This window comes from Rhineura floridana, chromosome 11 (genome assembly GCF_030035675.1).
Source record: "Rhineura floridana isolate rRhiFlo1 chromosome 11, rRhiFlo1.hap2, whole genome shotgun sequence".
Lineage (NCBI taxonomy): Eukaryota > Metazoa > Chordata > Lepidosauria > Squamata > Rhineuridae > Rhineura > Rhineura floridana.
In genome coordinates, this window is record NC_084490.1 from 27,438,172 (window position 1) to 27,451,055 (window position 12,884).

The 12,884-nt window shown below is 41.0% G+C and overlaps 1 protein-coding gene across 1 annotated transcript; it reads left to right on the plus strand.

The window, feature by feature from the left end:
• Positions 1–12,884, plus strand: LOC133367651 (vomeronasal type-2 receptor 26-like). Its single transcript, XM_061591747.1, has 6 exons — positions 1–89; positions 2,617–2,784; positions 4,646–4,937; positions 8,704–8,931; positions 10,426–10,552; positions 11,983–12,884. Exons 1-6 carry the CDS (start codon positions 1–3, stop codon positions 12,882–12,884), a joined length of 1,806 nt encoding a protein of 601 aa, XP_061447731.1.

A 12,884-nucleotide genomic window follows, 5' to 3' on the forward strand; every position in this document is an offset into this window, starting at 1 on the left:
ATGGGACTTGACCCCAAAATTTTTGGGACACACTCTTTCCGCATTGGAGCGGCGTCTACGGCCGCCTGTTTGGGTTTTTCTCAAGAGAGGTAACAGTCCCTGGGCAGATGGCATTCTATGGCCTATAGGTCTTATATTCGACCTTTTCGAAGGGTTCAAAAAACCAGTTTGTGACTTGTTCTTGTCACTGTTATGAGTTTCCATTGTTTGTTTTGACAGGCCACTGGAAGGGAGACGAAAGAGTGCGCATCCTCCTCTGCGGCCATAGTATGGTCTTTTGGGCAGGCCGCAGGGCAGCGAAGTCACGTTTTGGCACGCAGCTTGGGCTTAGCCGGTGGGCTACTGTACAATGGCTGGGCCGCCGTGGGATGCACTGGGACGGGCTCCTTCCTACGCTTTTCCAGACGGCAGTGATTCGGGATGCACCACAGTTTTTGGTCATTCACCTGGGTGGAAATGACCTTGGCATGCTGAAGGGCAGAGCCCTTATTGAGCAGGCGTCTGCTGACTTCCGGGCCATTATGCAGCGTTGGCCAGGGGTGCACTTGATTTGGTCCAATATTTTACCCCATAGACACTGGAATTGTATGGGTGACCCTAGGGGGATAAATAGGACCCACAAAAAAGTGAATAGGCAGCTCTGTCTTGCTCTATTGGACTCTGGTGGTTTTGTCATTCACCACCCCGAGATAAGGCGCAGTAGGGTAGAACTATATCGGTCAGATGGAGTTCATATGACCGATGTAGGTAACGATATCCTTTTAGAAGACCTGCAGAGGGGCTTGAAGGACATCTTGTTTGAGGGTGGGGTAAAGGGTGACTAAACAGAGGTTTGTCCCCTTTCGGTGGCGAGGAAGTGCGGGAAAGGTTAAAGGTGAAGGGCAGCTGGGTGACACCTTTAGGCACCTTTGGAGGTGATAGGCAGTTCCGGAGGCCTGCAGCTCCAGGTTATACGGCCCGAGGGCAGGATACGGGTCACCTCTGGGGCCAACAAGTCTCATCCACTCAGAGTTTCAGGGCACCGAGGGGCGGTGACGCAGGTTGGCCTCCCTACGCACAATTAGAGTGTGGTTGGGGCAAGGGGTTGACAGATTGGCACCCCCTTGCCCAGCAGGGGTTTGGGTCACCCAATAGCTGCAAGCAGGCTTTGCCTGACTCATCAGTTGAATCCCGCACTTATGTTTCCCTTTGCAGGTTCATTATCATAATATGAATTTGGTTTAATAAAGTGGCCCGTTATTTAACCCATCATATTGTGTCTGCGTCTTATTTCACCCCTGGGTCGCAAATGTGCATATAATAGACTGTACACTCGTTGAATGTTACATGTGAATAACTGTATGAGTGTACAGTCCAACTACTTCTGTACCCAGGTACACAGACTGTACACTTGTTGACTGTAACTTGTGAACAGGGCCCATGGAAGGATGGTGTGGGCATATTTAAGAGTACATGTGGGCATATTTAAGAGTACATGTTCAATGTAAGAGATGCTGAGCCAATGTAAACAGAGTGAGCAGGAACAGCAATCAGTTTCTCATGCATTGTTGGTTTTTAGGAGATATTTATTCAGAACTTTTATTGGCTCAATAGAAGATACTGATGAGCAGCACTGCCTGCAGGTGCCAGTTTGGTGACCCCTGCCTTTAAGTACAGGCCTTGGATTTATGCCTTGGATTTATGCCAAGTCTGAGTGAGCTGTGTGTGTGAATTTAACTCTATTCCAAGACAAAAGCAGCTTCCTGGCTAAGTTATCCCTTTAAAAAAAGTAATAAGTGTGGGATTCAGGGGGGAAATCCTAGTAGTTTTTGTCATTTATAATGTGACTTAAAAAGGCATCAGCACTCTGGGGAAATAATAATCACACCTATCATTGCTAAAATTACTGTTCTCTATTTTTTTACACAGTGGACATAGAGATGCAACTATCATCTGAAAAAAGATATGAAACCCTTGAGAACTGGATTGAGGAAGTGCTCTGTCATTCTCTATATGATCCTTTCCCTTTATATGATAGCATATCTTTCACATCAGTTGTTCTGCCATGGTTTTCACCCTCAAACACTATACTGTGAGTATCCATGTTCATGATTCTTTGTCTTTGCCCAGTTAATCTTCTACCTCCCAGATATTTATTGGAGAAAAGCAGACCTCTAGCACACGGTGGCATCATAACACTGCCTCAGTGTAATGAACTTCACATGCTTTTGGACAAGCTCATTGAGAACTTTCAGCAGTATACTTTTATTTTCTTTGCATGCCAAGGAAAAAATTTATTGATATCTACAGTATAAACAAAGATTTTAATTTGCTCACCCTTAGAGGGAAAATTGAGACGATAAAAGGAATATGCTATTCAGTGGCACTAATGAAGAAACAGCCATTTTAAAATATAAGACCAGCATATAGTGCACAGATTTCCTATGATGCCAAGCTGTAAATCATTGTAGCACTATATTCTGCCATGATTCAGTTGAGGTTGTAACAAAACATATAATAGTCACATATAATGTGGTGATGAAACATGGGAATCAACATTCTGAGGCAACATTTTTTCAACAGAATCATGCTGGTGGTGGTGTTGTTGCTTGTACTGCTATGTCATGCTGTGTGCAGGACACACTCTATTAACTGCAGCATATATGATGATCCTGTCCCTGTTCCTCATGAGTTCTACCAGCCGGCTGACCTCATGATTGGGGAGATTGTTTCTCAGGTCTTCATAAACTATGATAACATCTCTTTCACCGAACAGCCTACCCAGATGTTGATCGATGAACCTATGTAAGGCATCATTTACTCTCTCTCTCATTGTGTAATATTTTCAGACCATAATAACTGAAAACACATCATAGTGCTATACTCTCTGTGTGTGTGTGTGTGTGTGTGTGTGTGTGTTATAGTATAATCTCCCCAGTTTAGTGGCCAGTTTGTATAAAAAATAGCAAATATCATAGAGATGCCCCTGTGTAAGAAACCTGCCAAATTTCAGATGAGAGAGTGTGGAGGGAGTGTTTTTGGTTTTGTGCTAGGCACTATTAATGCTGAATTTGAGGTAATTAAAACGTTTTTTTAAAAATATTTGCGATCAATTTGTAAGCATACATCTTAGACACACTCCTAAGAAACCTACAGGATTTCAGAAGGATGGCTGCAGGGATTAAGCAGCTCTCATGAATTAAAACAGTTTTATTTGGAGGGGAGAGGTAGGGTTCTTTCACTTTCTTATTTTTCCAGTCTTAAATTAATTTCTGCAGCAATTTGCAAGTCCTTTAAAAAAATTATCATGAAACCTCTACAGTATTTTAGGGTGTATTTCTCCTACTAAACACATTTTTATATGCATTTTTGACTAAGGTTCACAGTTTTGCAAGCAATTTTGTGTATGTTATTTTCACAAGTGTATACAGTATACTTTTATGCAAACTTTCCTCTAATATATGCATTTCTTTAACAATTGGTTAGAAAATTGCATCACAAAATTTGGATAAGTGCAAATATTGAAGCAAGGCTGTGTTCTGGTTTTGATTGCTTCGGAAAGTGTAAATATAATATATTTAGCTTTACAAGTGAACTGAATTGAATTTTTCCACCATCCCTGTTCTGAGACAATGGTTATAAATCTCTATGCCTCAAAACTGATCAGAAACATTTGGGGGACATAGATATGGGCTGATGTCACCTTAATCTCTCTGTATTATTTGCCCTTGGCTTCATCCTAATCTGAATCTGAGGCATTGCACCTCCACATTTCTTCTTCCCACCTCTCCTCACTGTAGTGCTCTCCTTCTATGGAATGCCTGGGAAGAAATGTTCCTTTCCCCCCCATAAAGAGTGGTTGTCATATCCCGTGCCTCTAAATGGGTCACAAGGCTTTTGGAAGACCCAAATTTAGTTCAGAGAAATTTGGGGGAGCCTGATTTGTCTTGAATATCTCCTGAATCTCTCTGAATGAGCATGATTTGACCTGGGATACAAGATTCATCCAAATCTGATGTACATCCCTAATACACAGACACAGTGGGCTGTGTCCACTGTTATACTCAGAGTAGACTCATCAAAATTAATAAACCTAAGTTAATCATGTCCATTGACTTAAGTGGGTCTACTCTGAATATGACTAATTTTGGATACAATCCATACAGACATACTTTGGGCTGATTATTGTTTTAGGTGGTGGTATATGAGGGAATTGACAAAAATAAGTCCAGGGAATAGTTTATTAAGCTTTTCAGTAAGCCCAAAACATTTACACCATTTAGTTATTCATGAGAGCCAGTGTGGTGTAGTGGTTAAGGTGTTGGACTACGACCTGGGAGACTAGGGTTTGAATCCCCACACAGCCACGAAGCTCACTGGGTGACCTTGGGCCAGTCACTGCCTCTCAGCCTCAAAGGGAGGCAATGGTAAAGTGCTTACCGTGAAAAGCCTTCAGGGATCGACTTGAAGGCAGACCATTTCATTTTCAGTTATTCATAGGAGTATTATATCTATTTCAGATGTCAATTCTTCAATCTATTATCTTTTATGGTTCTAAGATTCACCTCAGTCTTGAAAGCATTCTGATGAATGATTATGGAGAGTACAAACGTGTTTTTGTTACTGCTGTGGTCATTTTATTAAACGGTTGTAACCTTTATTACAGTTCAGTGCCTAAGAACTACCAGCACATCCTGGCCTTAGCATTTGCTGTGAAAGAGATCAACGAAAGTCCCACAATCTTGCCAAATATCTCTTTGGGATTCCACATCCTAAATAGCTACTTCAGTACAAGGATGACCTATAAAGCCACCCTGAGCATCCTTTCCACACAACAAATGTTTATCCCCAACTTCCAGTGTCACAAACAAAACAATCTGATGGCTCTCATTGGAGGATGTTTCTCTAAGATCTCTGCCAATATGGCCACCATTGCAACAAGCAAAAAGATTGCTCAGGTAAGCTGTGTGTGTGAGGGTGTGGAGATTTCACAACTGTGGCATACCACCCTGATTTTAGGAAAGCATTTGACAAAGTTCCTCCTGATATTTTGGTAAGCAAATTGGTTAAATGCAGGCTTCATAAAGATACCAGCAGGTGGACTCACTGCTCAGTAGAACACTGCTCTCAAAAAGAAGTCATAAGTTACTCCTCTTAAAATATATGGGAGGTGTTGAGTGGGGTTGTGTCTGGGACTGAGAACACTTCAGCATTTTTCTTAGTGACTTACATGAAGAGGTGGAAGGAATCCCGATGTCATAAAACTGGAAGGAATTGTGAACACCTCAGAAGGCAGGAATAAAATTGAAATGTACAGGTAAGAGTGTGGCTGTGCTGAACCACCTGCTCACAATAATGGTCTGGATAAGGGCCAATAAACTGAAAAGTGGAATGCTTTCAAGTGATTGGCCCTCCAGTCTGGCTAGGTGCTATGCAGCCAGCTCTAGATGGGGGTCACATTTCCTCTTTAAGAGTGGGTCCATAACATGGTGGTCCTTCTGGATTCAGTATTGTTACTTGAGGCTCAGAAAACCTTGGGGGCACAGAGTGCCTTCCATCAGCTTTGACTGGTGACTCAACTACAACCCTTTCTGGAAGATTTTATTTTATTTTATTTTATTAGATTTTTAAACCGCCCTATAGCTTTCTAGCTCTCAGGGCGGTGTACAAAAAAGGTAAAAACAGATTAAAATACAATAAACATGATAACAATACACTGTAAAATATAGAAACAAAATCAAAACAAAAACAAATTAAAACAAATTAAAATTAAATTAAATTAAAATGCCTGGGCAAAGAGGTAGGTCTTTACCTGGCACCGAAAAGATAATAGAGAAGGCACCAGGGGTATCTCATCAGGGAGGGCGTTCCATAACTCGGGGGCCACCACTGAGAAGGCCCTAGCTCTAGTTATTACTCTCTGGGCCTCCATATGCGTTGGAACCCAGAGAATAACCCAACTGCAGTAATATAGGGTAGAAACACACTCACTGTTCTGCCGGTTCCAGTGTGTCTCCTCTCTCTTCTGAAAATGGGGGCACACAATGGTAGTCAAACTCTGCCCCTTTTTACTGTAAAATCTGGTGGGAGCAGCTTGACCACATGTTTTTAAAATTCAGGTTTAAAGAGATCTTGCAACTGATCGGCAGATCAACCCGTTCCCCCTCCAGGTGTGACTAATGGAAACGCTTTGATCTGACAACTTGTATCTTTACAGCCATATGCTCTACTAACCTTAAGATTGGATAACTGCAAAGCACTAAAGTGGTGCTGCCTTTGATGACTGTTTGAAACTTGCACTTTGTGGAGAAAGTTGTCAGGTCTTGAGGCTTCATTTTATTGTAATACATTTTCTTTTTTTTCTGATATATGCTATGCTTTACATTTTCAAATTTTGTAAGATGCTTGGAGACTGCATGCATGTCAGGTCACTCATAAATTGAATGGAAAGAAATTGCAGGAATCAGATTTAAAATGAACTTGGCAGAATGGCAGATAGCTACTAACAGAAATAAGTTCAACACAGACAAATGCAAAGTTCTGCATATAAACCACACCATGGCACTATACACATTCAAAAACAGAATTTGGTAGTACATGTGAAAAAAGGTTGAAAGAATTGGGTATTTAAGTCTGAAATAGAGGAAATTAAGGAAGCAATATTATAGTTCTTGCCAAAACCAGAATGGCTGTCATACTGTACAAGAAGGCAAAGTCTCGTTCTCTGCTATCCAAGAGGATAGGACTTATTTTGGTTGATCATTAGGAGCATCTTCTGAATGGTAAATACACTTCAACAGTGGAACTAGTTACCAAGGGTTTGTAGGCATTCCATCATTACAGGTATTCAAGAAGAAGCTAGGCAAACATCTGTTAGGGATGCACTAATTCTGGATTTTCTGTATCACACAAGCTGTTAGACTTGTTTCGCTACAGATCCACTATATTAATTTTTCATTTTTCTTTGTTATCCAAAAGCCAGGAATACCTATTAAAAACAGAGAAAACAAACAACTCCATCTACAAAAAGAAAGCCCACGTAATAATAATAAAAAAGGAAATAACAATCCATACAGAGATACAAACAGTAGTGATACATAAATCCAATAGCTTCTTAAAATGAGAATGGAGATAAAACCAAATGCAAGAATAATAATAAAAAAAGGTCATAGGACTACTGGAATTATTATACATTCCCAATCCCTGCATAATGTGATGGAAGGTTTCTAGTATTTTATTTTGTGTTGATAAAACTAATACAACCATACCACACATTAAAAAAGGTGCCAGATTTTGAATGGCCTTTTAATACCCTACGCTTCTGTGTTAATGGCTCCATTAACTCTAGGTACCATATTTTGTTGGACAAATATTCCAGCAACATCCCCTTCAGGTCTTTCCAATGCTTTACTGATGTCATTCAGGGTGCTATCAGCCAATGGCCTGGGGCTTTGGTCTTTATTTCCAGATTTTGGTTTGAAAAGATGCCTATTAATTTCACATACTCTTTATATGAGAAATCCTTTTAATTTTCATTTCAGCTCACTTATGGGACATTTTTGCCATCACAGGATGATAGAATAAATTTCCCTTTTTTGTATCATATGGTCCCAAATGAAGCCCACCAGCATGTGGGAGCTGTGCGGTTATTTCAGCATTTTGGATGGACATGGGTTGGGCTCTTGGCTGTGGATAATGAGAAAGGGAACAGATTTTTACAGGCAATTGTGCCAATGCTTTCCCAGAGAGGCATCTGTAATGCCTTCATCATAAGACTACCACAATGGAGTTATGTAGAAGAACTAATACAATTACTCCTGGACCAAGTAGAAAGCTATGCAATGATCACTCAGACAAAAGCCAGCGTGTTATTTGTATATGGAGAAAACCCATCCTTTCAAGTTTTGAGATTATTATTATTTCTAATACGCTTCACAGCATTGCCTCCTCTGGGTAAAGTATGGATCATTACATCCCACTGGGATTTTTCATCATTCTCTATACAAAAGATTTGGGAAATGCAAACCTTCCATGGTTCCATATCCTTCACAGTTCACTCAAATCAGCCCTTAGGATTCCAAAAGTTCATTCAGATGTTAAATCCTTCCTGGGCCAAAGGAGATGGTTTTGTCCAGGACTTCTGGCAACAGGCATTCAGCTGTTATTTAAAAATGTTTCAGGAGGAGGAGGAAAAAATCTGCAGTGGAGAGGAGAAGCTGGAGAACATTCCTGGCATTTTATTTGAAATGCACATGACTGGTCACAGCTACAGTATCTACAATGCTGTCTATGCTGTGGCGCATGCTTTGCAAGTCATATATGAACTGAACACCAAACATAGAAGGTGTGTACAAGGAGACAGATTGTCATTTCACAATGTGCAACCATGGCAGGTAATTCAATTTTAAAAAATAGAGCGGGCTACCTTTCAATCCAAAGGAAATAGCAACTCTTTAATAAAACAATTCTACCAAAAATGTTTTGTTGCTGTTATTTTGGTTTTTGTTATTGTTTGTAAATCACTTTAGACAAGTAGTGGCAGCATCATTATAAAATAGAGAATTTTTAGTTATGGAAATCATGGAAATAGATGAAAGGAAATGACAGCTAGACAGATTAAGTCCCCACATATGCTGTCTAAAAATGAATAAGAATACTTGTGAAACTCATTGAAATAATTTCAAGACCTAGTTGTCCCTTGCTTCCTATTCTCTTTCAATCTAGATCCATCACTTTCTAAGGCACATCATATTCAATAACAATGTTGGAGACACTGTACAGTTTAATGAAAATGGAGAATTAGTTGCATATTTTGATGTTACAAATTGGATGATGTTCCCCAACGGTTCAGTGGTTAGAGTCAAAGTTGGAACATTGGACCCTCAAGCTCCTCCAGGCAAAGAGTTAACTATTAATGATGACCAAATTATGTGGCATCAAACCTTCAATCAGGTAAGACATAGCAGCAAATATTTGAATATATTTTGTTGTTGTTGTTATGTGCCTTCAAGTTGACTACAACTTATGGTGACCCTATGAATCAGTGACCTCCAAGAGCATCTGTTGTGAACCGCCCAGATCTTGTAAGTTCAGGTCTGTGGCTTCCTTTATAGAATCAATCCATCTCTTGTTTGGCCTTCCTCATTTTCTACTCCCTTCTGTTTTCCCCAGCATTATTGTCTTTTCTAGTGAATCATGTCTTCTCATGATGTGTCCAAAGTATGACAACCTCAGTTTCATCATTTTAGCTCCTAGTGACAGTTCTGGTTTAATTTGTTCTAACACCCATTTATTTGTCTTTTTCGCAGTCCATGATATGTGCAAAGCTCTCCTCCAACACCACATTTCAAAGGAGTTGATTTTTCTCTTACCCGCTTTTTTCACTGTCCAACTTTCACATCCATACATAGAGATCGGGAATACCATGGTCTGAATGATCCTGACTTTGGTGTTTAGTGATACATCTTTGCATTTGAGGACCTTTTCTAGTTTTTCATGATCTACACAGCTTTGATGTAATCTATAAAGCACAGGGTGATTCCTTGGTCCGTTCCATTATCCACCGTATGTTTGCAATATGATCTCTGGTGCCTCTTCCCTTTCTAAATCCAGCTTGGATGTCTGGCATTTCTCACTCCATATATATATTGAATATATAAGAGAGAAAAATGTCAGTTGAGCCAATTCATCATTCTTCCAGTTCTTCAGTTACTGAATTATGCTGGGTAGCATTATTTTTAAAGAAAATCATGATATTTTCCTGACCTCATGATTGCATCTATTTTAATAAGAAAACAAAACAGGAAACCATGCCTTCAATAATTGCCATTGTGTAACTATGTCATAATTTCAATGCTATTTAAAACACCATATTGCAATCCATCTTTAATCCTGCTAAAAAGTCACACAATCTTTTCATATTTCATGAACTAGCGCTTATCTGCAAGGGAACTTTTTCACTTTACTAGTTATTTCTATGTTCTGGGCATGAGGGCAACAATGCATTTCAGGTCTGGAGCATTACTTTTAGTAATAAAACCAATTATTCAAATGTAATTCTGTGTAGGTGTGGGCAGAGAAGCTGTGCCCAGGCTTTTACTTTATCATTTCATTTTTTTCTCTATCTTTTTAAAATTGTCTCTGTAGAGGAGAAACCTACCTCACATGGAGAAACACATGCCACCACCACTTATAGTTTTTGAAGATAAAGCTTGTGCAATTCAGCCAATGGGTGTGGTGTATATAAACAGTTCAGGCAGATGCCATTATCTAAACCTCCTCTCACTTGGATTTAAGAACTTTCTTTTTAAAATTTACACAGGAGAAATTTGCTGACATGTCTAATGAATTTGTTCACTGTCAGCGTCCCATCTGCAGATCCACCATTCAAAAAAGAAAGAGAAAAACATTCACATATTGTTAATCATTCTTTGTACTTCTGTATAGGTGCTGCCCCTTTCTGTGTGCAATGACTACTGCTATCCTGGCTCCAGTAGGAAAAAGAAGGAGGGAGAGAAATTTTGCTGCTATGATTGTGCTCCTTGTCCAGAAGGGATGATCTCTAATTGGAAAGGTATGAGGCATAATGTACATAGATATTAATAAATTTCCATAACACAAGATATTTATCATGTATTTATTCAGAGTGAAAATTGTGTTCTTAATTTGCCCCAAAGGGCTAGAGTAAAGTGACCAAACAAAACCTGGGAGGGTAAAAGTTCTTGGGAAAAGACATCAGTAGAAGCAGGGCCAGCACCAGGCATGGCTCCTGCCTGTTCCACCTAATTCTCTCCTGTGTTCTGCTGCTTCGCGTACTGTGAGTGCAGGGCTACCATCAACCAAGATGGCAGTGGAGGCTTCTCTAAGGGGCTGATGCCCCCACTGCCATCTTGGCTGATGGCACGCATGTGTGGTATGCTATGTACACACACATGCCTGCCATCAACCAAGATGGTGGTAGGGGAGTTAGCCCCTTGAAGAAGCCTCCACCACCATCTTGGTTGATGGCAGCCCTGTGCACACAGTGCGCACAACAGCAGAACACAGGAAAGAGGTAAGTGGAGCGAGCGAATGGGCAGGTGATCTAGAAGTTCCATCCCTGCAATCTGTGGCAGGAACCCGGCCGCAGATCGCAGAAGGGGAGTGCTACTCTCCCACTCTAATGAGGGGCCCTTGAGGGCCCCTCTGGGCCAAGGGGCCCTCAGGCAGGTCCTGACCTGGCCACCCTTTGGCACCGGCCCTGAGTAGAAGACCAGTGAATGCATTTCAGCTTATGAAAGATATGAATGTAATGTCAAGGAATGATATATACAGTATACAGCTGCAGTCTTTGGCTCCCCAGCCAATGTTTGGGAAAAAATTATTCTTTCCATGCGAAGTGAGTCTTGGGTGGGCCTATCACACATCACTGTTCAACATTCACCAAGGTGTGTGTGTCAGGCCCAAAGACACCCCCTGAAGGCAACAGCAGCTTAAAGGGTACTCTTAACTAAATAATGCTCCACTATATCTAACATTTACTGTACGTTCTTCACTTTCTCACCTGCCTAGACTGAATACTGAGCATCACACCACTGCCAATATGCCAATAGGAATGCCCTGGTAGGAGAAAAAGAGGGATCCCAAAGCCCAATCAAGGAATTCCCCCCAAAAAAATTCCTACTCAACCCCTGAAACAGGTGACTAGCTGAAGTCCACATTGCATAGGGAGGGAGGGAGCACCGAGACAAGGAAGAAGGGCCAGTTGGGCGTAGAGCAACCAGATAAAGCCAGCCTCTAGCCCTTTCCTGGTTAAGCCTTTGGGGCCCTGAGGCATCCAACTCAAAGCCTCTCCCTTCCTGATTCACCTCCCAAGACTTCCTTGAATAAGGAGGTGGAGGCAAACAGTTAGCCTTTAAAACTAAGACATCTTGAAATACTTAAAATTGCTCTTGCCTTTTCTTTTTTGTAAATACATGAATGGTCGATATCTTGAAATATTTAAACACCCCCTCCATTTTCCAGATATGGATGCCTGTGTCAACTGTCCAGAAGACCAGCATCCCAACAAGGACCACACTCAGTGCATTCCCAAGGTTGTAACCTACCTCTCTTATGAAGAAGATTTAGGGATCATCTTAGCTGTCTTGGCTATTTCTTTCTCTTTCATCACAACTTTAGTCCTTATAATTTTTATGAAGCACAAGGATACCCCCATAGTCAAAGCTAACAACCAAACCCTCACCTACATCCTCCTCATCTCCCTCTTCCTTTGCTTCCTTTGTTCCTTGCTATTCATTGGACAGCCTGGAAAAGTGATGTGCATTCTCCGACAGACAGCCTTTGGCATTGTCTTTTCTTTGGCCCTTTCCTCTGTGTTAGCAAAGACCATCACTGTGGTTCTGGCATTCATGGCAACCAAACCAGGAGCCAAGATGAGGAAATGGGTGGGGAAAGGACTGGCAAATTCTATTGTCCTTTCCTGTTCCTGTTTTCAAGTTGGAGTTTGTACCCTTTGGTTAAGTACATCCCCTCCATTCCCAGATACAGACACGCACTCATTGGATGGGAAAATCATACTGGAATGTAATGAGGGTTCAGCTATTATGTTTTACTGTGTCTTGGGCTATATGGGTTTCCTGGCCATAATCAGCTTCATCATGGCTTTCCTCGCAAGGAAGTTACCTGACAGTTTCAATGAGGCCAAATTCATCACTTTCAGCATGTTAGTCTTTTGCAGCGTTTGGCTATGCTTTGTTCCAACCTACCTGAGCACCAAAGGAAAATACATGGTGGCTGTGGAGATCTTTTCCATCTTGTCCTCCAGTGCTGGATTACTGGGTTGCATCTTTTCCCCTAAATGCTACATCATTTTGCTTAGGCCTGAGCTGAACAATAGGGAGCAACTAATAAAGAAAACAAAATGA

Excerpts from the sequence above, each read along its gene's own strand:
- LOC133367651 (XM_061591747.1), top strand. The coding sequence starts at position 1 with ATGGGACTTGACCCCAAAATTTTTGGGACACACTCTTTCCGCATTGGA. Across the intron at positions 4,938-8,703 it reads CAAGCAAAAAGATTGCTCAG|ATCCATCACTTTCTAAGGCA; the intron begins GTAAGCTGTGTG and ends CTTTCAATCTAG. Across the intron at positions 10,553-11,982 it reads GATGATCTCTAATTGGAAAG|ATATGGATGCCTGTGTCAAC; the intron begins GTATGAGGCATA and ends TCCATTTTCCAG.